The sequence below is a fragment of the Rhinoraja longicauda genome, chromosome 1 (assembly GCF_053455715.1).
Source record: "Rhinoraja longicauda isolate Sanriku21f chromosome 1, sRhiLon1.1, whole genome shotgun sequence".
Taxonomy (NCBI): Eukaryota; Metazoa; Chordata; class Chondrichthyes; order Rajiformes; family Arhynchobatidae; genus Rhinoraja; species Rhinoraja longicauda.
The window spans coordinates 47706759-47730778 of NC_135953.1; the positions used below are offsets into that span (position 1 = coordinate 47706759).

The following is a 24020-nucleotide window of genomic DNA, read 5'->3' on the forward strand; positions in this document are numbered from 1 at the left end:
TTCCGGTATACCCAAATTATTCCTGTTCTTTCCATATAAAGTGCTATATTTACAGTGAAAAACAATTTTTATGCAGGATTGGCCATTTACATGAAATGTGAAGCAAATCGGTCAGATAATGAATTATATTTAATGTGGATTTTGTAAAGTTCAATGGATTTGCTACTGAAATGCTTCAGTGCAACAGTAAACATTTTACGTACAAAATTGCCAACTGACCGTGCAGATTTACTTTGCGCAGTAAAGGTAAGTGCTGGATGCTGGTCCTTGTAATAAACAACATAGAATCTAGCAACTTTGTTAGTAGTTTGTAAAACAAATTGACTAAATGTAACTGCATTAAAGTACAGCATTTTTTTTTTAAAGCCGTGTGTTATTAAGGGAAAACTCTGGGCTGAAGCTCCACAGATTGCTATTCTCGAGTTTGCATTTTATTTTTGTTTGCTTTGGTTCTACATATCTGCTCAGATTATACAATGACTGTGACTGAGAGTAAAGCTTGGAAAACTATTCCTAAGGCCTCCAGCAATGTCAAAAGTTAGATGCCTTACAATTCAAGCAGTCTACATTTCCAAGGCTTGCTGTGGAAACATAATATGCTTACTTTTGCCCTCAGTTCCAAACAATAGTCTCCTCAGCTGCCCAGCTGTTCAAAGTTTTCTGCAATGCTAGAATGACCTGAGAGCAATGTGTAGACAAAAACATATCTGTCTTGACATTCAGTCACACAGCAACATCTTTTAACAAAATTGGTTTCCGCAGAATGGAAGATGATCATGACGATTTCCTAGTTAAATTATGTCAAAGCAGAAATAAGATTGGGCTCTTACAGTTGTGACCGACACTTGCCCAATTAACTGTTTATAGATGCAGATGTAATGATGTAAGTACCAGCACAACATAATGATACAGATGCTGGAAATCTGAAATTAAAACAGAGAGTGCTGAAAACACTCAGGTCAGGAATAAAATGAGACACAGAGATAATGTCTCAGCTCAGAGAACTTCCTCACATTTTTTGCTTCCCCCTTTGTAAGGGAGAGGCATACCACCATTGTATGTCCCATCCCAGCACTGAGACTCCATTCAAATGACTTGCATACCAGTTCTTCTAGGCTCCCACACCAAAGCTCATAACCATTGCCAAATTGCCAATTACCCTCCCTGGCCCATTTCTCTCCCAGAACCTCACCTCATAATCCAACTCTTGAGGTGCCATGCTTACACAGGTCCCTCTGATCAGCGATTGGAGTACACCCTGGCCCAAGAGGCCTTCAAATGATTAATCGTCCCGTTTTCACCCCCTATCCCACCAGACCCATCTGTTTTGCAGTACAATGTGCAAATGAAAGGCTTTTCCTGGTGGGAGGTCGATTGAGTAGTGGTCAATGTCTTGAGCTTCAGGCATCACCAAGTTCCATGCAAAAGGCCAACAAACAAATTAGCTACTGGCAGTTGCACAGGGATCAATTAAAGCACCTTGGGAGGATGTGATGACTGTCTAGGCACTCGAATAGCATTTTGTCATCTGAGTTGCAGAAAAGCAGAAAGGAAGGCAGTCCTACTGAGGTTATTTACCCTGCTTCAAGTAATCCCATTTTTTTTTGCATGGGGAAAGCAGCTGCTAACTACAAATCATTGCAACCAATTATTCTGGAGTGTTACTTTAATTTCAGTGGACATCATAACAGTGTTTAACAAAATAACATAATGAAATCAAAAACAATGAAACAGAAAAGACTGGATTCCAGTGTAAACCATGTTTTCAAACAGGTTGTGTGTCTGGACTCAGAGAACCAACTCTTTGCTCTTTTAAATGTCAAGACCGAATTTACAACTTTGAATTTGCACAGAAAGAAAAAGGAAATTGGAACTGTCAGCTTATGTAAAGACAGACCAGACTTTCATCTATTGTTATTTTTGCCGCAAGGGACAGTCCAATTTAATGCGGCTGTCTGTTAAAAATGTACTTGACCAAAAGAACTATTGTAAATACTGAATTCTTCCTCAGGGCAAGCATTAGGTTAGTACACATAACGGACCAGACTACAAGGCAATTATTCAATAAATCCATTAGAAATTAGATTTTCTTTTTATTTAATCAAATTGAACTTCAAGGGGAGTGTAAGTTAGAAAATTTGTATTCCCATTTATCAAGAAATTTAGAGGCAGACTTTCATGTTTGCAACAGTTGAACCACATCAATTCAAAGTGACTGCAGCCATTATGCTGAATATTGCTCAATCTTTGTGTGAAGGGCTCAAACCTTCAATCAGCAGTTTTTTTCTTTAATTATTCAAAATCTTATTGACCATCAACCATAAAAACACCCATTTTCTGACCTTTTTATGAAGTTATTAAAGATGTGCCTGTTATTTGATTAACTGTTTGCCATTCTCTCCTCCGATTATATTTTTGTTGTAAACTCATGGATGACTTTCCAATCATGCCTATGCCCATCAATCTAGTATTTCAATACAACAGCCAGGAAATGGTATACTACACTAGTCAATTATGTCTTGCAGATGATAACTTTTCCCATTGAAAGACTCTATTTATATAATAATTTTGTGCTTTTAACGCAAGTCTAATTAAAAATTCTGAATTGAATTCTGAATGATCCTTCATTTACAATCCTGCAGATATCGTGTACTTTCACAGTAACAGCAATATATAATAAGGACTAATAGATCAGTGATGATATATTGATTACTCAATATCAAGACAGGAGCTTGGTATTTTATGGCCTTTGGATAAGTCTACACCAAGGCATTACCTCACCCAATTATTGTTAACTGTCTTCACACGAACATTTGCAGAAAAACGCATTTCAATGTTGAGGTTGCAATCATAACAGAAAATATGAGTTTTCAATGTGACAGCTTAATATTCCCAAGCCATTAAAACAATTGCAAATAAAGCTTGCCTTAAGTATATACTATCTCAGCAAGCAACATTAAACAAATTGCAGCCTAGAAATATAATTTATCAAGATAACGGCATAAAATCTGCAAACTAAAATACCCAAGACAAGCAATTATGATGTCTGAAAACGTTGTTTAAATTCAGCACTTGTAAAATGGTCTAGCAGACACAATTTTGAAAATTAAAATGTTTACAAAGAAAATATGGTTTATGTAAATGATTGTATTAATACATTAGGTGCCTATCCTTTTACAAATCACATAACTACATATTGAAAACCTGGCAATGTACTCATTTGTTATTCAACGAGCTTTCTGATGAAAAAATCATACACTTCAATAAAAAAGGCAGAACGTAAATCTGAATATTTAAGAATCCAACAATGAAGCTTACTGATTAAAAATATATAATGTGGTGCATCTCACTGTTGCACACGGTATTATCATCATGAATAGGAAAGATTTGGAGACACAAGGAGGCCTTTCCATCCATTATAGCAGTGCTGTTACATCCATTCATCTTAAGGCATTTAAGTATCCACCTTCTAATTGTTCTTTTGAATTAGTCTATCACAATACATTTTGTTCAGTTAGAAACTGAAGCAATGAATGAATGAATGAATGAATAAGTTTATTGGCCACGTATGTGCACATACAAGGTATGTGCCTTGATGCTCCGCTCACAAATGACAACACAAACATACAGTTATCAATTAAAAATAAAGCACAAACACATCAAAACAATAAGGATACCACAGTCTAAACATGTGGGTGAAAATGAACCAGAGCAAAAAAGAGATGACAGACTTTGGTTATTAAGTAGAACTACTACTCGTGGAAAAAAAGCTGTTTTTATGTCTGGCTGTGGCTGCTTTGACAGTCCGGAGTCACGTCTAAGGTATTTGTGCATGTAGAAGAGGAGCAAAAAAATAAAGGAACTGCAAATGGGAATTCATCATAAGGTGACATCAAGTTTATTCCATCCTCCCAGACAGCCTTAGTCCACAGCAATTTGCCAAAGGATCGGCAACTAAATATCTTCTATGATGCTCCTCAAGGCTGCGTTCTCAGTCCTTCACTATATCTCCTATATACTCCACTTTGCAGCAAAATCTGCTCCAATTCCATTTACAAATTTGCAGTGGATACCACCGGAAAGAAAACTCAGCAGAATAGGTGTCAAGGCAACAACCTTTCCCTCAACATCAGCAAAAATGAAGGAGCTGATCGATGACTTCAGGATGTGAGACCTAATTGGTATCAATGATGCTTCAGTGGAGACAGTCCAGCTTCAAGTTTCTAGGTATAAATGTCACCATCAATTTCTCCTGATCAAACCACAATGATACAAAAGTACAATGCCTCTACTTCCATGTATGGAAATTAGGCATATCTCCAATAACTCTGACCGATTTCTACAAATGCACCATAAAAAAGCATCCTATCCAAATACACCAACGACCCAACTTCCTTAGAAGGTTTAGGAAGTTCGGTCTGTCCCCAACAACTCTCACCAACTTTTACAGATGTGCCGTAGAAAATATTTTATCGGGATGCGTCGCAGCATGGTTTGCACCCTGGCCACTCCTTCTTCCCCCCCTCTCCCATTGAGCAAAAAGAAAAGAAGTGTGAAAATGTACACCTCCGGATTCAGGGACAGTTTCTTCTCACCTGTTATCAGGCAACTGAAACATCCTACCACAACTAGAGAGCAGTCCTGAATTACTGTCTGCTGAATTGGAGACCCTCGGACTATCTTTGATTGGACTTTACTAGCTTTATCTTGCACGAAACTTGATGCACATTATTCCCTTTATCATGTATCTGTACACTGTGAATGGGTCGATTGTAATCATGTATTGTCTTTCCGCTAACTGGTTAGCACGCAACAAAATCTTTTCACTGTACCTCGGTACACGTGACAATAAACTAAACTCAAACATCACAGCTTGGTTTGGCAACTGCTCTGCCCAAGTCTGCAAAAAAATTGCAGATAATTGTGAATGCAGGCCAGCCCATCATGCTAGTCATCTTACTATCCATTTATCTTTACTTCACACTGCCTTGGGAAAATAAGTCAATCAAATCAAGGACCATTCACACCGTGGTCATTCTCTCTTCTCCCCTTCCCGTTGGGAAGATATATAAGCTTAAAATCATGTACCATCAGATTCAAGAACAGCTTATTCCCTGCTTTTACCAGGCTCTTGAATTAACCTCTTGATGAATTCCCGATCTTCCAATCTACCTTGTACTTTTTTTTGTTGCACTTTCTCCATTGTTTTGCATTCTGGTACCTTTCTCTTTTGCACTACCTGAAGTACTCATCTATAGTATGATTTGCCTGGATAGCAGGCAAAATAAAGTTTTACACTGTATCTCGGCCCACATGACAATGATAAACCAATAATTCAAAAAGAAAAATGAGATGGAGATGAAATTATGTCGGTGATATTTAAAAAGAATTACATTATTCAAGTGACAAAGACAAAGATCATGGAGGAAGTTATATTTCCAGATTGAGAGAAATAAATTAGTTCAGAAGAATGGTAGCTTCTGGTACTAAATGGAAGAGAAACTGATGAAAACATCATTGGTCCAAAACATACATTTTACTTCTCCATGATGCAGTCTGAACTACTAAATATTTCCACGATCTTGGGAATATGGTGGTGCTAGACTAGCAGACTTTCCAGACTATTGAATGTTTCTCCTATACCAACACACATTCAATTAAACTTTTCCTAGCTGTTACATAGCAGTATAACAAATATCCAGCAAATCTGGTAAGTTTAAGGGGAGCACAGAACCACAGCACCAGTTTGTCTAAGGGGAGCACAGAACCAGGGCTCCAGCAAGTTTAAGGAAGCACAGAACTGGAAGCCCATTGAATTTAAGGGGAGCAGAGAACTGGTGCCCCAGTGGACTGGATGGTGAACTATTAGAATTTCTGAATGATATGTCAGCGGATTATCAGATTTTACTGAATTTTGTTTTTGTAGGGAAGTTAGATGGTCATAAATGTAGTTTTGCTGAGAAAAGAAGTTTTTAATAACAAATTGGGAGGCTACATCAGTTACAAAAGTGGATTGAAAGTAAGAAATTTAAGACAGAACCTATTAAAATCCTGAAATTGGTTGAGCTAAAGGTTTATGCTCAATTCAGTCATGATGATCTATGTCAAACAAAATGGCAAGAACAAATTATGCAGACCTGTCTGGTTAAAGATAACAGCAGAACAGCTTGGATCAGTTCCTCTCTAAATTACAGTGCCCTCAATAATGTTTGGGACAAAGAACCATCATTTATTTATTTGCCTCTGTACTCCACAATTTGAGATTTGTAATAGAAAAAAATCACATGTGGTTAAAGTGCACATTGTCAGATTTTATTAAAGGCCATTTTTATACATTTTGGTTTCATCATGTAGAAATTACAGCTGAGTTTATACATAGTCCCCCCATTTCAGGGCACCATAATGTTTGGGACACATGGCTTCACAGGTGTTTGTAATTGCTCTAGTGTGTTTAACTGCCCCCTTAATGGAGGTATAAGAGAGCTCTCAGCACCTAGTCTTTCCTCCAGTCTTTCCATCACCTTTGAAAACTTTTATTGCTGTTTATCAACATGAGGACCAAAGTTGTGCCAATTAAAGTCAAAGAAGCCATTATGAGACTGAGAACCAAGAATAAAACTGTTAGAGACATCAGCCAAACCTCAGGCTTACCAAAATCAACTGTTTTGAACATCATTAAGAAGAAAGAGAGCACTGGTGAGCTTACTAATCGCAAAGGGACTGGCAGGTCAAGGAAGACCTCCACAGCTGATGACAGTAGAATTCTCTCTATAATAAAGAAAAATCTCCAAACACCTGTCCGACAGATCAGAAACAGTCTTCAGGAGTCAGGTGTGGATTTGTCAATGACCACTGTCCGCAGAAGACTTCATGAACAGAAATACAGAGGCTACATTGCAAGATGCAAACCACTGGTTAGCCACAAAAATAGGATGGCCAGGTTATAGTTTGCCAAGAAGTACTTAAAAGAGCAACCACAGTTCTGGAAAAAGGTCTTGTGGACAGATGAGACGAATATTAACTTATATCAGAGTGATGGCAAGAGCAAAGTATGGAGGAGAGAAGGAACTGCCGAAGATCCAAAGCATACCACCTCATCTGTGAAACACAGTGGTGGGGGTGTTATGGCCTGGGCATGTATGGCTGCTGAAGGTATTGGCTCACTTATCTTCATTAATGATACAACTGCTGATGGTAGTAGCATAATGAATTCTGAAGTGTATAGACACATCCTATCTGCTCAAGTTCAAACAAATGCCTCAAAACACATTGGCCGGCGGTTCATTCTACAGCAAGACAATGATTCCAAACATACTGCTAAAGCAACAAAGGAGTTTTTTCAAAGCTAAAAAATGGTCAATTCTTGAATGGCCAAGTCAATCACCCGATCTGAACCCAATTGAGCATGCCTTTTATATACTGAAGAGAAAACTGAAGGAGACTAGCCCCCAAAACAAGCATAAACTAAAGATGGCTGCAATACAGGCCTGGCAGAGCTTCACCAGAGAAGACACCCAGCAACTGGTGATGTCCATGAATCGCAGACTTCAAGCAGTCATTGCATGCAAAGGATGTGCAACAAAATACTAAACATGACTACTTTCATCACCATGACATTGCTGTGTCCCAAACATTATGGTGCCCTGAAATGTGAGGGACTATGTATAAACACTGCTGAAATTTCTACACGGTGAAACCAAAATGTATAAAAATAGCCTTTATTAAAATCTGACAATGTGCATTTTAACCACATGTGATTTTTTCTATTACAAATCTCAAATTGTGGAGTACAGAGGCAAATAAATAAATAACGGGTCTTTCTCCCAAATATTATGGAGGGCACTGTAAATGGTAACAAGGTATTCAACGGAACATCCTTCCAGGCCATGCAAATTATCTTCTTGTTAGGATGTTGCAATAACTATTTGTTTCAACAAGTTACTGCAGTTATGAGGCATGAAATGGCTTTCATGGTACAAATTCTATATAATTGCGAGTGTTACTTGAAATGGAACTGGATGCAGCAATAGAGAAAGGTTCTTTACTACAATTATATTTAGCACACAAAAGGAAATGAAACTTCTGTTCTGCATAAGCAGAATCTGATCGGACAAAGAAAAAAGCTGATAAAGTGACTCATCCCAATGAGACGAAATTGCTTTTACAAAAGAAAGAATTGCATTCTGAACAGACAGAATGAATCACATAATATCCATTGGAATAAAGGTGTTTAGTTTATTGTCACATGTACCGAGGTACAGTGAAAAGATTTTGTTGTATGCTATCCAGTCAGCAGAGCATGCTATCCAGTCTGCAGAAGGGTCTTGACCTGAAACATCACCCATTCCTTCTCTCCAGAGACGCTGCCTGTCCCGCTGAGTTACTCCAGCATTATGTGTCTACCAGCAGAAAGACAATACTTGATTACAATTGAGCCTTTAACAGCGTATAGATGCATGATCAGGGAATAATGTACAGTTCAAGGTAAAGTCAGCAAAGTCCGATCAAGGATAGTCCAATTCCCAATAAAGTTGCATTTCCCCAACTATGGACTTCAATTCATTGCAAACCCAAGGACCAATATACAGGCATAACATTACAAAAGTAGAAGATTTTTTGGGAGCAACTCTGCAGGTTGTTATGGAAGGAAAGGGAGAGGGAAGATAGGCACAAAAAGCTGGAGTAACTCAGCGGGACAGGCAGCATCCCTAGAGAGAAGGAATGGGTGACGTTTCGGGTCGAGACCCTTCTTCAGATCAGTTTTTTGTGTCTATCTTCGGTTTAACCAGCATCTGCAGTTCCTTCCTACACAAGGGAGAGGGAATTTTGTTATGGGGTGATATGGATTGAAATATTAATCATTTTTTGAAAACACTAATTATGCATAATTTTCCTTTTCAGCCTTTCAACATGAACAAATTTAAACTGACACTGGAAGAATATTTCCTCCCTTTGAGCTCCATGACTACAAAGATTTGAATCAGGAGACCTAATGTTTTTTTGAGCTTCCTCCATTGACAACAGTCTGAGGGAACTTGTCAAGGAAGAAACTTGAGATTTCTAAAATTATTTTCTTCCAGGGCTAAATAATGCAATGCACACAAACTACCTGATTAATTTTCATCTATGTTCTTGCATATTTTACAAATAAATATGATTTATTTGATCTTCATATCAATCCACTTAAATTAAGCAGCTTTGTGAATGCAGTCTAGTAATCTAATGAGAATGGTTTATATGCCTAACCTTCATTTTCAGCTTCATGCAAACTACACTTCATTAGTATCATAATCATCTTCCACTAAGCCAGCTAGAATAATTGCTAATATTACTTGAAATGGAACTGAATGCAGCAATTCTATTCTGCATAGGTAGAATTTGATCGAAGGCAAAGAAAAAAAGCTGATGAAGTGACTCATACTAGTGAGAAGAAACTATTTTGGCAAGTAAAATAATTGAATTCTGAACAGGCAGGAAGAGAGTTTCAACATCAACACCTTTTCTGCGACAAGAAAATGTGGGCATGAACGTAGGAAAAAAATCTGACTAATTATGAATCTAGAAAAAACTCAGACTAGCTTATTATATGTTATTTATGTGTATTGTGTTTACAGGCCTGTTATGCTGCTGCATAGTGAGAATTGACTACTTCAAACTAGCTAATCCTGTTGATGGCAATGATACCATGTGCATAGTTTCCTCTGCATTGAACTTGCTGAAAATATAAGTTTTGAAAAAAATAACTACATCTGTAGGACATTTGAGAACTAATTAACTGAAACAATCTGATCAACAGTTTAAAAAACAAACTCCTGGGAATGTGTGAATCAAGAAGGATCATATTGCAACCTGGAGAAAGGATAACCGGAGCCAGGCTTTTAATGATAAAACCACTCAAGACTGCAGTTGCTGGAATTTTGAGCAAAATAAACTAGGCGCAATTCAGATGGTTCAGGCAGCATCTGTGGAGAAAAATGGATAGATGATGTTTATGGTTGGGACCCTTTAGATTGAAGTCCATGCATTCTAATTCTGTCTGTTAAGATTTTTCTGAACTGCTTTAAAATCATTGACATCTTTTCTTAAGACTAATTACCGTTTACAGTATTCCAGATTTGCTTCACCAGTGCTCTATAAGAAAGAAGTATAACTCCATTCACTTCTCACCCCATCCTAATCACATTACATTTTTTCCTACCTCTGTATGCTCACCTCCCCAGGCCTGGATCCCATTTATCCCCCATCGTTCCACTTCCCTGTCCCCCTCCACCCATATCCCTCCCTCCGGCTTTACATTTCATTCCTCCTCTTCTATCCTTATCAGAAACTCTTTTTACCTCTCGTCTTTGTCACTTATTCTACCCATGTGCCAATCACCACGCCCTCACCAGCATCTACCCCATCACTTGCCAAGTTTTGCCTCAGCTTTCTTCATCAATCCTTTCCAGCTTTCTTCATCAATCTGAATAAGCTTCCCCTGAAACGTAGTCTGTCCATTCCCTCCGTTGATGCAGCTTGACCAGTTAAGTTCCTCTAGCAATTGTTTTTTTGCTCACGATTACAGTGTCTATAGTTTCTTGTGTCTCCAAACATTGATGTGATATCTTCTGGAAATCGCGCCACGGCAAATTCACTGGTTCCTTTTGACATACAACACATATTCTTTTCCTAAAGAACTCCAACAAATTGGTCAACTATGGTTTCGCTCTCATATCATGCAGACTTTACCTGATTAACTTAATATTTTCTATGTGCCCACGGCATCTTTAATAATAGTTCTATTTTATCATTGAGAGACGTTTAGCTAACTGGCTGCCAATCTTCTACTTTACTCTTAGAATACAGCAATTGCATTTGTTATTTTCCAAGGTAAGCAAACCGTCTCCAAATTTAGAACATTAAAACAAATGCATTAGCAATATTGAAAAGTAAAAAATCTTTTCTCCAAACTCTGTTGGCAAGAAGCTGATCTGTGCAGATGGATAATACAAACTTCGAACAAATCCTCAGTTCTCTTCAGCAGCACCTCTAGTCTAATCCACAGCTGTCAGAATCTGCAAGACGCTTCCAAAAAGGGCTTACAGGAGAGCGTTTCCCATCCATCCCATGCAATGCGACTTTAGGAAGAGTGCACACGTATTGCAGGGGAGGGGCAGAGACATTTTGTTGATTGAGACCAGCAGTCTTCAATATGAATGGGTAGCCCTGATCCAGCTACCTTTAAAGTAGGGAACCAACGTGCTATTAGGCTACTGTCTCTGTGGCAACTGTTAGCCCCTTTCCCCAACAACTGTGGATGGGTAAGGCAAGGGACTTGTAGAAGGGTGGCAATGCATTATATTGTTCCAGTTGCCAGATACCATTGGCAGGCTTCAGCTATTCCCAAAGGGCCACGATTGTGTGTGCTGGGATCAGTTCAGATAAGTGCAGGTCTCTTTTCCTCATTTCCTACAGTTTACCTAGACAACTAGGTTTAGGTTTATGATTGTCACGTGTACAGAACTACAGTGAAAAGCTTTATTTTGCATAATATTTAATTAAATCAGACAGTTCCACCAATGCCATCATTCAGATTATTATTGAATGTCCTAGCACATTCTTCCAGGACTATTTTAGCAAGTGCAGGACGACAATTACCATTCTGCCTGCAAGAATGTAACCAATACCTAATTTAATCCATCATCTGTCTTTAGTAGACGAGGATCAAGGAAATGTACATTGGTTGACGTATACCCTACCATATCTCTAGCTTCTCTCTCCCTGACTTTCAGTCTGAAGAAGGGTCTTGACCTGAAATTCCTTGTCTCCAGAGATGCTGCCTGTCCTGCTGAGCATTTTGAGGCTATCTTCAGTGTAAACCAGCATCCGCAGTTTCTTCCAACACATCTGTCTTTAGCCTGTTGATTATAAAGCAGCCTACCATGAGAAACTCTTTTGAAAACTTTGCCAACTTTGTTGTCAAAAAGTCCAGTTCTGTTAAGATATCACCTACATTTCACTGGTAACAAGAAATGAATAATTAAGAGATTCTGCACCGTGTACTGTCACATAATTTCATATTCAAATTGGCAGGATTAAACCTGCGAATAAGAAAAATAAAATGCAATTCTTGGTGAAATCCAAACTCTGAAATTTTGGACACTGTCTAAAGGTGATAACTTCTCCCAAATCCTCCTTGTAAATGTAGATTGAAGCACAACATTCCTACACGTGCATTTCAAATTCAAAATATTTTACAGCTACATGGAAGTTCAACATATCATATTTCATTTGCAGAAGCTAACATTAAACATCAATACCAATAAAAAGAAAAATACTAATAAAGATCTAATTTAATACAAAGAAATTTGAGTTTTGTTTCAAACATTTGTAACATTGCAGAAAAGTTACCCGGTTAATGGATTGTGACTGTCATTACGTCAGCAAGGTATAGAAACTAAAGCATTAATTTATAAGAGCCACAATGAAAACCAGAGACCTTCTAAAATTGTATTTATGTCTTTTAAAATTAACATTACTCCAATGTATTTTAGTTCTTATTTTCCTTCAGGTCTTTCTTATCACATGTTATTTCACAGATGAAAGGGTAGAAATGCATTCTTCGGTTTCTGAATATGACATCAACCATATTTTCTGCTTGCGAGCCTGCAAATAGTTGAATCTTTCAATAATCTTTCCCAGTGGACTGAAGAGGCACCCAGCTTCACCATAATATTAACAGATGTAAATGTACAGGAAAATATTGAACTTTGGAAAAATACAAATAGCTTGTACATGGAACATAACATTACACAATGAAGGGTCACTCCTGAAACATTAATCTTTTCATCACTGATTGTTCCATTGTATATTTCAATGCCTGCTTTTATTTGTAACATCTGCAATGTTTTCAACTCATGGCAAAATTTCTCACAAGAACATTGCATCATATATTTCTGAAATCATGTGCATGTGTCTTCTGTCTCACAATTCAAAATTATTGCATTAGTGAGCCAGTGTTATACAAAATGGCAAAAGTAGAAAGAAGGAACTGCAGATGCTGATTTATACCAAAGATATACACAAAGTGCTGGAATAACTCAGCGGGTCAGGCAGCATCTCTGGGGAAAAGGATGGGTGACATTTCGGGTCGGGACCTTTCTCAGACTGAAGAAGCATCCCAACCCGAAACGCCACCCTTCCCTTTTCTCCAGAGATACTGCCTGACCCGCTGAGTTAATCCAGCACTTTGTATCTATCTTTTATACCAAATGGCAGCAGATTAATTGTTTGTTTTTCTCTGATCTGAGAAACACTGAAAAACCATGTATAAACAATTTCCTGTGTAAGTTGCATTTTATGTGAAATGACTCCACATCTCACTGGAATGAGTTGTAAATTACCTTTTATAAATTACAATGTATTGACAATATTATGCAACTGCAACATATGGCAGCATTCCAGGTAATAGGAAGCACTGCCACCAAAGGGTGAATTTTCAACCTCAAATTAAAGCATACATTAATTATATTTACTGTTTAGCGTCATAGTCATAGAATGATACAGTGTAGAAACAGCCCTTCGGCCCAACTCGCCAACAATGTCCCAGCAACACTAGTCCCACTTGCCTGCACTTAGTCCGTATCCCTCCAAACCTGTCCAATCCATGTACCTGTCTAACTGTTTCTTAAATAATGGGATAGTCCAGCCTCAACTACCTCCTCTGGCAGCTTGTTCCATACCCCCACTACCCTTTGTGTGAAAAAGTTACCCCTCGGATTCCTATTAAATCTTTTCCCCTTCATATCATATCATATCATATCATATATATACAGCCGGAAACAGGCCCTTTCGGCCCACCAAGTCCGTGCCGCCCAGCGATCCCCGTACATTAACACTATCCTACACCCACTAGGGACAATTTTTTACATTTACCCAGCCAATTAACCTACATACCTGTACGTCTTTGGAGTGTGGGAGGAAACCGAAGATCTCGGAGAAAACCCACGCAGGTCACGGGGAGAACGTACAAACTCCTTACAGTGCAGCACCCGTAGTCAGGATCGAACCTGAGTCTCCGGCGCTGCATTCGCTGTAAAGCTTCACCTTGAACCTATGTCCTCTGGTCCTTGATTCCCCTACTCTGGGCAAAAGACTGTGCATCTACCCGAGCTATTCCTCTCATGATTTTGTCGACCTCTATAAGATCTCCCCTCACCCTCCTGCTCGCCATGGAATAGAGATCCAGCCTACTCAACCTCTCCCTATAGCTCACACCCTCTAGTCCTGGCAACATTCTTGTAAATCTTTTCTGAACCCTTTCAAGCATGACAATATCTTTCCTACAACATGGTGCCAGAACTGAACACAATATTTAAATGCGGTCTCACCAACGTCTTATACAACGGTAACATGACCTCCCAACTTCTATACTCAATACTCTGACTGATGGCCAAAATGACCAACTTATCTACCTGCGGCCTTCAAGGAACCATACATCTGTACTCCTAGATCCCTCTGCTCTACAACGCTACCCAGAGGCCTACCATTTACTATGTAGGTCCTGCCCTTGTCCTAAAATGCAACACCTCACGGTTTTCTGTATTAAATTCCATCAACCATTCCTCCGCCTACCTGGCCAATCAATCCAGATCCTGCTGCAATATTTCACAACCATCTTCACTATCTACAAAACCAGTAACATTTGTATCATCAGCAAACTTGCTAGTCTTGCCCTGTATGTTCTCATCCAAATCATTGATGTAGATGACATACAGTAATGGGCCCAACATCGAACCCTGAGGCACACCACTAGTCACAGGCCTCCAGTCCAAGAAGCAACCTTCCACCATCACCCTCTGCTCTCTTCCATGGAGCCAATTTGCTATCCATTCAGCTATCTCTCCTTGGATCTGATGCGATCTAACCTTCCAGAGCAATCTACCATGTGGAACCTTGTTGAACGCCTTACTGAAGTCCATGTGCACATCTACAGCTCTGCCCTCATCAACCTTTTTGGTCACGTCTTCAATGACGATGATTATATGATGATGATTAAAATCACATTTTATATAAGAATCTTACATGGTTTTGAAAGTTAAGCAAATTTTGTTGGTTACCACAAGAATCTGGCAAGTTCCATACTGTCAAGATTTCTTTTCCATAATTGCGTAAAATTACTGCCACAAATGTGTTATGGCACGTTCTGGTACAATGAAAGATTTTTGAGGTTTTACATTTTCAATACCAGCAGGTGCTCTTTCATGAACCTCTCTGGAGTAGTTCATGTTGCAGGCCAAATAATTTCACATAAACAGTTTAGGATGAGAAAGCAAACCACTGTGCTATCTTGGTTTAGTTCTGGCATCCGGTGGCACGGTAGCGCAGTGGTAGAGTTGCTGCTATACAGCGTCAGAGACCAGGGTTCAATCCAGGGAAAATCACAAGTCACAGAAAATGTTAATGGTGGTCACAGGAGGAATGTGTCACAATACACAGTGCATCATATGCGTATGGAGCTGCGTAGCCACAGAGTGCCCATGATGACCCCTGTCCACCGTCGAAAGCGCCTACATTGGGCACACGAGCGTCGGAACTGGACCTTGGAGCAGTGGAAGAAGGTCGCCTGGTCTGATGAGTCCCGTTTTCTTTTAGATCACGTGTATGGCCGTGTACGTGTGTGCCGTTTACCTTGGGAAGCGATGGCACCAGGATGCACTGTGGGAAGACGACAAGCCAGTGGAGGGAGTGTGATGCTCTGGGCAATGTTCTGCTGGGAAACCCTGGGTCCGGCCATTCATGTGGACGTCAATTTGACACGTGTCACCTACCTAAACATCGTTGCAGACCAGGTACATGGTATTTCCTGATGCCATTGGCCTCTTTCAGAAGATAATGCGCCCTGCCACACTGCACACATTGTTTGGGAATGGTTTGAGGAACATGATGAAGTGTTCACGGTGTTATCATGGCCTCCAAATTCTCCAGATCTCAATCCGATTGAGCATCTGTGGGATGTGCTGGATCAACAAGTCCAATCCACGGCGGCTCCACCTCGCAACTTACAGGACTTGAAGGATATGCTGCTAATGATTTGGTGCCAGATACCACAGGACACCTTCAGGGGTCTTGTAGAGTCCATGCCTCGGCAGGTCGGTGCTGTTTTGGCAGCACACGGAGGACCAACAGGGTATTAGGCAGGTGGTCATAATGTTTTGGCTCATCAGTGTAAATAGGGCACAATTGTTCAGAGTATTCTCCAGTCTTCCGTTTCACTTCCTCTGACAGAGGTAGGAATTTCACCTTTTTACGAAAAACCTAGCTTTTCCCACATCCGTCACCAACCCAGCATAATTCTATTGTCAACAATCACTTGAGAACTTTCCAAAAGGCCAGTGGATCAATTTCACTGACAAAATCAAAAACATTCCTCCACTTTTTCCACCTGCTAAGGCTTACAACTACAAAATGGATCCCTGGAGATTATAGAAAGGAATACTCACTGCTGGTAACAAGAAAGCAAGCAGCACCTGGCTAACCATAATCAAAAGCAGCACCCAGACTGTTGCTAGAAATTGGTTTGCTCAACTAAACTTTTAATCAGATGCAATTGTAGGCCATCTCATGAATAATTCTCAAAGAGCTGATAATCCAAAGGAAACAAACCACGTAACAAATGCTCAAAAAACTTCACACAAAGATTGCCACTCATATTACTACTGTCAGAAATATGACTCGAGAAGGATGTAGATGACATGGTCACAACTACCCTTCCATACACAGAATAGCCAACCACACTCACTTCCCACGTCCAGAGTGTGGTTGGCTATTCTGTGTATAGAACCTCCCCAGGTTGCTGAGAAATGTTCTCAACCCAAATGGGGAGGAGAGAAGCATGCGGAAATGCCTTCATCCCACACGAATTCTGGAGCCCTGCAGTTGCCAAATCCATCCAGTCAATCTCCAAAACAGTTCTTGCTGTGTAAATAAGTATGGCATTTGAACCCCAATGAGATCTGTACTAGATTTGTGTACTGGAAATATTCCTGCAACCTGGGATTAGATGTAAGTATTTGTAATGTAAAACCAGAATCCCCTGATATGAACATGAAAAAACATGAGCATCATTTGTACTTTTAAGATTCAACAGTTTAATTGTCACATGTACTGTAAAAGGAACAACTGAATAATAGTTCACCACATGGTCTTGTACATGCTCGCTCTCCAATAGATCTTCCTCAAACCTAAGGTTACTGGTCCTGATGATCTTGTTCTCATAGCAAATTCATCTGATTTCTGCAAAACACCGACCCTATGGATGCTATGAACAACCAATGGAAAGATCCACAGCAAATTTCAAAGACAATCCCACATTCAAAACTCGGCAGAGGTCCAAGAGCTTAATTTTTGGTATTTTATTTGGAGAGTCTTATGGATAGAGGTGGTTTGAAAGAGAATAGGGTGGTGAGCCTTGGGTTGGTTCCCCCTTGTCCTGTGCGAACATGCTTAATGTGAAACTGACAGGTGAGGCTGCCAATGATGATGAGGAGAAAGACAAAATCATTTGTGAGTTGGATTATTTGCCCAAATGTTTTAGTGTATGCTATATTGCACAAACATTATAAAAGCCACACGGTGGCGCAGCAGTAGAGTTGCCGCCTTACAGCACGAGAGATCCGGGTTCCATCTTGATCACGGGTGCTATCTGTTCGGGGTTTGTATGTTCTCCCTGTAACCAAGTGGGTTTTCTCTGGGTGCTGTGGTTTCCAGCCACATTGCAAAGATGCTTTGGTTTGTAGGTCAATTGGCTTCTGATACGTGTAGGATATAACTTGTGAATGAGTGATCACTGGTCAGCGTGGATATGGTGGGGCGAAGGCTCTGTTTCCACACTGTATCTCTAAACTAAGCTAAGAAGAGGAGAAATTAATGCCCAGATTAAAAGTGGGAAGGACCATCAAATTACCTCTCAATGACAACCATCTGTTATATAAGAATTTTGCCTGAACAGTATGTGACGCATAGCACTGTGGCCATAGCGCTATGTTTAAAGCCCATGGGGCTGTGGCCATAGCGCTATGTTTAAAGCCCATAGGGTGTGGCCGGTAGCGCTATGTTTAGAACCCACTGCACTGACGCCGGCAGCTCTTTGTTTAAATTCCCACACCCTAAGCCGACAGCTCTGTTTAAACCTTTGCGCGCCAAACCGGCAGCACTGTATTACCTTTACGCGCCAAGTCTGTAGCGCTGTGCGTATTACCTTTACGCGCCAAGTCTGTTGCACTGTGTATTTATTTGCGCGCCAGTCTGTAGTGCTGTGCATTGATTTGCGCGCCAGTCTGCGGCTGATAGTGCTTTGTTCCCAAAGGTTGGGGGTGGGGGGGGGGGGCTTGCTGGGTTGCAGTCCCCTGCCGTTGGTTATAGTTTGAATTTGGGAGCAGTGCTATTGGCCAGGACTTACCAGCGGTTATTTCAACAGCTGATTATCTTACCTGTATAAAGGCAGGCCAGAAGTTAGCTCAAGTTCACGTACGAGAAGGGTTCACCGACAGGGCTGAGTCGCGATCAGGGCCGCGGACGGAGGCCGAGAGACGTGTGCTGCTGTAAACTGGACCCCGCGCATACCAAGACAAGTATACTTTTTGTTCTCTCTCTTGCCAATAAATCTGATGTGTTCCTGTACGAGAGGGGTTCACTGACGGGCTGAGTCGCGATCAGCGCCGTGGATGGAGGCAGAGAGGTGTGCTGCTGTAAAACTGGATCCCGCGCATACTAAGACAGGTATTGCTTTTGTCCTCTCTTGCCAATAAAACTAATTTGCAACTAAACAGACGAGTGAGACTTTTTTTGTTATACAAGTCAGATCCTTGAACCTGTTCCCTTGTAACACCATCACAACTCACATTTCGAATAATGTTTTGGGCAGAATACCATGAATCTGTGGTCAACCAAGACGCGCTATTCCAATCATGCTGGAAAAACTGTTGCTTTTGTGGCTATGGAAGAAAGTTACTATAGATTCAATCTGAATCTATTCTAAGAAATTATTTGAGCAAAGATATAGTCTCTTCACTATTCCGTTGTAGAAGAAAAATCAATTTTCAACATTATTTAATGGTAGGATCTTTTTCATTAATGTGCTATTTAGTTGATGAATTGACTGATGATTTGATTGTTGATGATGCCATCTAATAAATAAAAATAAATGCACAACTGTAATATATACAAATATTTTTGCTCACATTTTGATATTTTGAAGGTGTGTGTGAACTTTGAATTCTGGCAATGTTTAGCCACCATATCTGCCATTTTTAGATTATTCTATGCACAAGGTTAACGAATGATATACTGCATTTCTAAAAAGCTAATCAATATTGAAATATGTGCATAAGTTGTTATTTCACTCTACACCCCATCTCAAGGGTTCTAACAAAAGTGGGAAAAATTATATCAGGAGGACCATTTTAATACATTTGTTTGAAATCACAACATAACATGTCACGAGTCAGTTTCAAATCCGGGGCCAATATTTTTTTTGAAGAATAATATCCAAAACTATTCTGAATCCTGAATGTTAAGGTAACTCTTAAAATGCTTTTCATAACAAATAAGTCCATGTAAACAAAAACTGCCCTTTTATTTTAAATATATATTCTTAAAGATAGGAATTTACCCATTAAAATATTTTCTCAATGAAAATTAAATTTATTCACAGATGAAATATCTTAAGTTATGACATCATGACTGTAATCACCCAAATTAATTTAATAATTCCATACTCAATAATAAAATCTACAATCAAAACCACAAGTCAATATTCGACCTATACTCCATCCACCGACCACCCACATCTTTCACCCATCAGCTCTCTCCCTCCTCCACCCACCCCTCATCCCGTCTAGTTTTGGTTCCATTGCTTTTCATGGCTCTCTCAATTGTTCTCATATTCGCTGCCTTTACTTGTTAAATTCCAGCACTGGTAGCCTTTGTGTTCTTACTCATCATCCACTTAAGTATCTCCACCGATACTCTCCCTAGCTTATTTTATAGTCTGCCTTCATCTATCATCTAACTACTATTTTACAACTCCACCTGTACCACTCCCCTACCTGGCTTGATCTGCCAGTCATCCTTCACCTTTCGGTGGTCCACTCATCACCTGTTGGCCCCTGTCTCATCATTCCCTCTCTCCTCTTTATACTGCCTATCTTCTCTCTCCTCTCTTTTGACATGATGCAGGATTTTAGCCTAAAACATCACCAATTCCTTTCCATCCACAGATGCTGGTGAACCCACTGAATTCCTCCACCAGCTTGCTTGTTGCTCCAGATTTCAGGATCTGCAGTCTCGTGTCTTCTGCTACCTGCCTGCCTTCCTTGTCTTCTAAGTGGCAGATAAATGTGGTTGAAGGGGGTCACAGATAATTGCTGCAGTGCACTTGTAGATAGTACAAGGTGGAAAATGAATGTTTAGATGAATAGACCAGAATCCTTCTTTTTTTAAAGTGTTGTGGATGTACGAATACAGTCTAATGTAAAAAATTCCATCTCATTCCCGGCCAGTGCCCTACAAATGTAGACATGCTTTGGGGAGGCAGGAAACTAATCTCCTATTTTAGGATTTGCAGCCTCTTCTATAGCTATGACTGATCCAGTTAATAATAGCCCCAAAGGTTGATAGCTAGCTGACAATGCCATTAAATGTCAAAGAATTGTGATTACAAGTGCTAGGCAATGACAATATGATGTGCAAATATACGTTTTGCTGCAGGATGGCACAAATATTTCATTACCTGAGTGATGCCTATGGAATTGAAATGTTACATAATCCAAAACCTTCACTATTAACTCCAACAAGAATTTCTTTGCATGAGACAATAGGCCTCCATTGTGCTGGGTATAACTCCAGCCAGCAAGGAGTTTTCCCTACTAAACCCAATGACCTCAGTTTAGCCAAAATTCCACAATCTGCATTGGGTGAGATGCTCCAGATGTCAGGGACAGTCACTCTAGAATTTCACTACTTTTTTTCATGTCACCAACAATCTCTGTGATCCAACAAGAATGATGCAACCGCCAAGAAAGCATACCAACATCTTTACTACCTCAGAAATCAAAGAAAATATGGCTCGTTTCCAATTACTCTTACCCATTTCGACAGATGCGTCACAGTAAGCATCCTATCGGGATGCATTACAACTTAGTTTGGCAACTGTTCTGCTGAAAATTGTAAGAAATTCAAGAGTTGTGGTTGCAGCCCAACCCAATCAACTCTATCTACACTTCACATTGCCCCAGGAAAGCAGCCAACATATCAAGGACCACTTACTTCCAGGACATTCCCTCGTCTCTTGCACATGCCATCCGATTTAGAAACAGTTTATGCAGTCAAAGTCATACAGCACAGAAACAGGCCCTTTGGCTCAACTCGCTCACACTGATCAGGGTGCCACATATTCCTCTAAACTTTCCTATCCATGCACCTGTTCAAATGCCCTTTAAATGTTGTTACTGTACCTATCTCAATTACTTCCACAGGCAGTTCCATATAGCCAACACCCTGTGAAAAAAGTTGCCCATTGGGTTCCTATTTCTATCTTTCCTCTCTCATCTTAAACTTATGTCCTCTAGTTCTTGATTCCCTAAACCTGAGAAAAAGCTTCTTCCTTCCTGGTATCAAACTATTGAATGGACCTCTTACGGAGTTTAGTTCCAATCTAACTTGCTGTGGCCCATATACTTCATTATCTGCAATTTCTCTTTAATGTTTTCTGCCATTTAGGACTGAGATGAGGAAAAACTTCTTCACCCAGAGAGTTGTGAATCTGTGGAATTCTCTGCCATAGAAGGCAGTGGAGGCCAATTCACTGGATGTTTTTAAGAGAGAGTTAGATTTAGCTCTTAGGGCTAAAGGAATCAAGGGATATGGGGGAAAAGCTGGAATGGGGTACTGATTTTAGATGATCAGCCATGATCATATTGAATGGCAGTGCTGGCTTCAAGAGCCGAATGGCTGACACCTGCACCTATTTTTCTATGTTTCTAATCTATTTTCTCTTTGCACTTCCTGCTGTACTTTTGCATGGCTTGCATACTCTTGTATGCTATGATTTGCTTGGATAGCATGCAAGACAATATTTTTCCACTGCATCTCAGTGTACTTGACAATAATAAATTAATACCTATATTTCAACCAAGCAATGTACACCGATGAGCCAAAACATTATGACCACTGACAGGTGAAGTGAATTACATTGATTATCTTGTTACAATGGCACCTGTCAAGGGGTGGGATATATTAGGCAGCAAGTGAACAGTCAGTTTGTGAAGTTGATGTGTTGGATGCAGGAGAAATGGGCAGGAGTAAAGACCTGAGCGACTTTGACAAGGGCCAAATTGTTATGGCCAGTCTACGGGGTCAGAGCATCTCTGAAACGGCAAGGCTTGGAGGGTGCTCCCGGTCAGTAGTGATGAGTACTTACTGACAGTGGTCCGAGGAGAGACAAACCACAAACTGGCGACAGGGTGTTGGGCACCCAAGGCTCATCGATGCAGGAGGGCAACAAAGGCTATCCCGTCTGGTCCAAACCAACAGCCTACTGTGGCACAAGTCACAGAAAAATGTAATGGTGGTCATGGGAGGAATGTGTCCCAATACACAGTGCATCGCACCCTGCTGCGTATGGGGCTGCGTAGCCGCAGACCACAGAGTGCCCATGATGACCCGTCCACGTCGAAAGCAGCTACATTGGGCACTCGAGCGTTGGAACTGGATCTTGGAGCAATGGAAGAAGGTCGCCTGGTCTGATGAGTCCCGCTTTCTTTTAGATCACGTGTATGGCCATGTACGTTTGCGCCGTTTACCTGGGGAAGTGATGGCACCAGGATGCACTGTGGGAAGACAAGCCGGTGGAGGGAGTGTGATGCTCTGGGCAATGTTCTGCTGGGAAACCCTGGGTCCGGCCATTCATGTGGACGTCAATTTGACACGTGTCACCTACCTAAACATCGTTGCAGACCAGGTGCACCCTTTCATGGCAATGGTATTCCCTGATGGCAGTGGCCTCTTTCAGCAGGATAATGCGCCCTGCCACATTGCACACATTGTTCGGGAATGGTTTGAGGAACATGATGAAATGTTCACAGTGTTGCCCTGGCCTCCAATTTCTGCAGATCTCAATCCGATTGAGCATCTATGGGATGTGCTGGATCGACAAGTCCGATCCACAGCGGCTCCACCTCGCAACTTACAGGACTTGAAGGATCTGCTGCGAATGATTTGGTACCAGATACCACAGGACACCTTCAGGGGTCTTGTAGAGTCCATGCCTCAGCGAGTCGGCACTGTTTTGGCGGCACACGGAGGACCAACAGCATATTAGGCAGGTGGTCATAATGTTTTGGTTCATCAGCGTATAATTAGATGACTGAATTCGTTCAACATTGACGTTTGTGCTGGACCTATTCAGAAACAACCTAAACAGGGTTATGGCTATTTCTTGCACATTTTTTTAGTACCATAGATAAGATATTGTTAGTTCTCACAGCCTTTGTTGTATCCTATGTTCGTATTTAGCCATCACCTGACTCAATGTGGCCCTTAATGATAACCTTCTCCAGGATTACAAAACCTGAAGCTTTTGTTTGAACTTTCATGTATTTTTTTAACGCCTTATTATTGGTGGCTATATTTTTGGTTACTATGATCTGCCCTGTGAAATTTTTGTGAAATTACTCCATGTCACTTTCCTCATTTAACACCCCACACCCTCCACATCTCAACTAAAAGTTCTGTTTGGCTTGGCATCCATTGTCTTTTACATATGCTTTACATTTCTTCAGGTACAATCTATCTAAAAATTGACATTCAAATGAGAGCTGGTTGCTGTAGGTTAGGAATTCTTCGCACATAAAATTACTGAAATATGATCTGATGGTTTCCTGATAAATATTTGATTCAGAATGTGATTTGAGGATGTAAGTGGGTAGTGGAACTATTTTTAGGTTGCTCTAGCCAAGAACAAACAGCCAGCCAAATAGTCC

The 24020-nt window shown here is 40.4% G+C and overlaps 1 protein-coding gene across 3 annotated transcripts in view; it reads right to left on the reverse strand.

Annotated features, from left to right (window-relative positions):
• Positions 1 to 24020, reverse strand: part of LOC144592241 (ADP-ribosylation factor-like protein 15) — a 215398-nt gene that overhangs the window by 23583 nt on the left and 167795 nt on the right. For 2 of the 3 annotated variants that reach the window (XM_078396781.1, XM_078396775.1), the window contains exon 5: positions 11739 to 11897. The exons of the other annotated variant lie outside the window; for it this stretch is intronic. In XM_078396781.1, coding sequence (XP_078252907.1) covers positions 11739 to 11897 — 159 coding nt within the window. The remainder of the gene's footprint in view (positions 1 to 11738; positions 11898 to 24020) is intronic. 3 annotated transcript variants of the gene reach the window in all.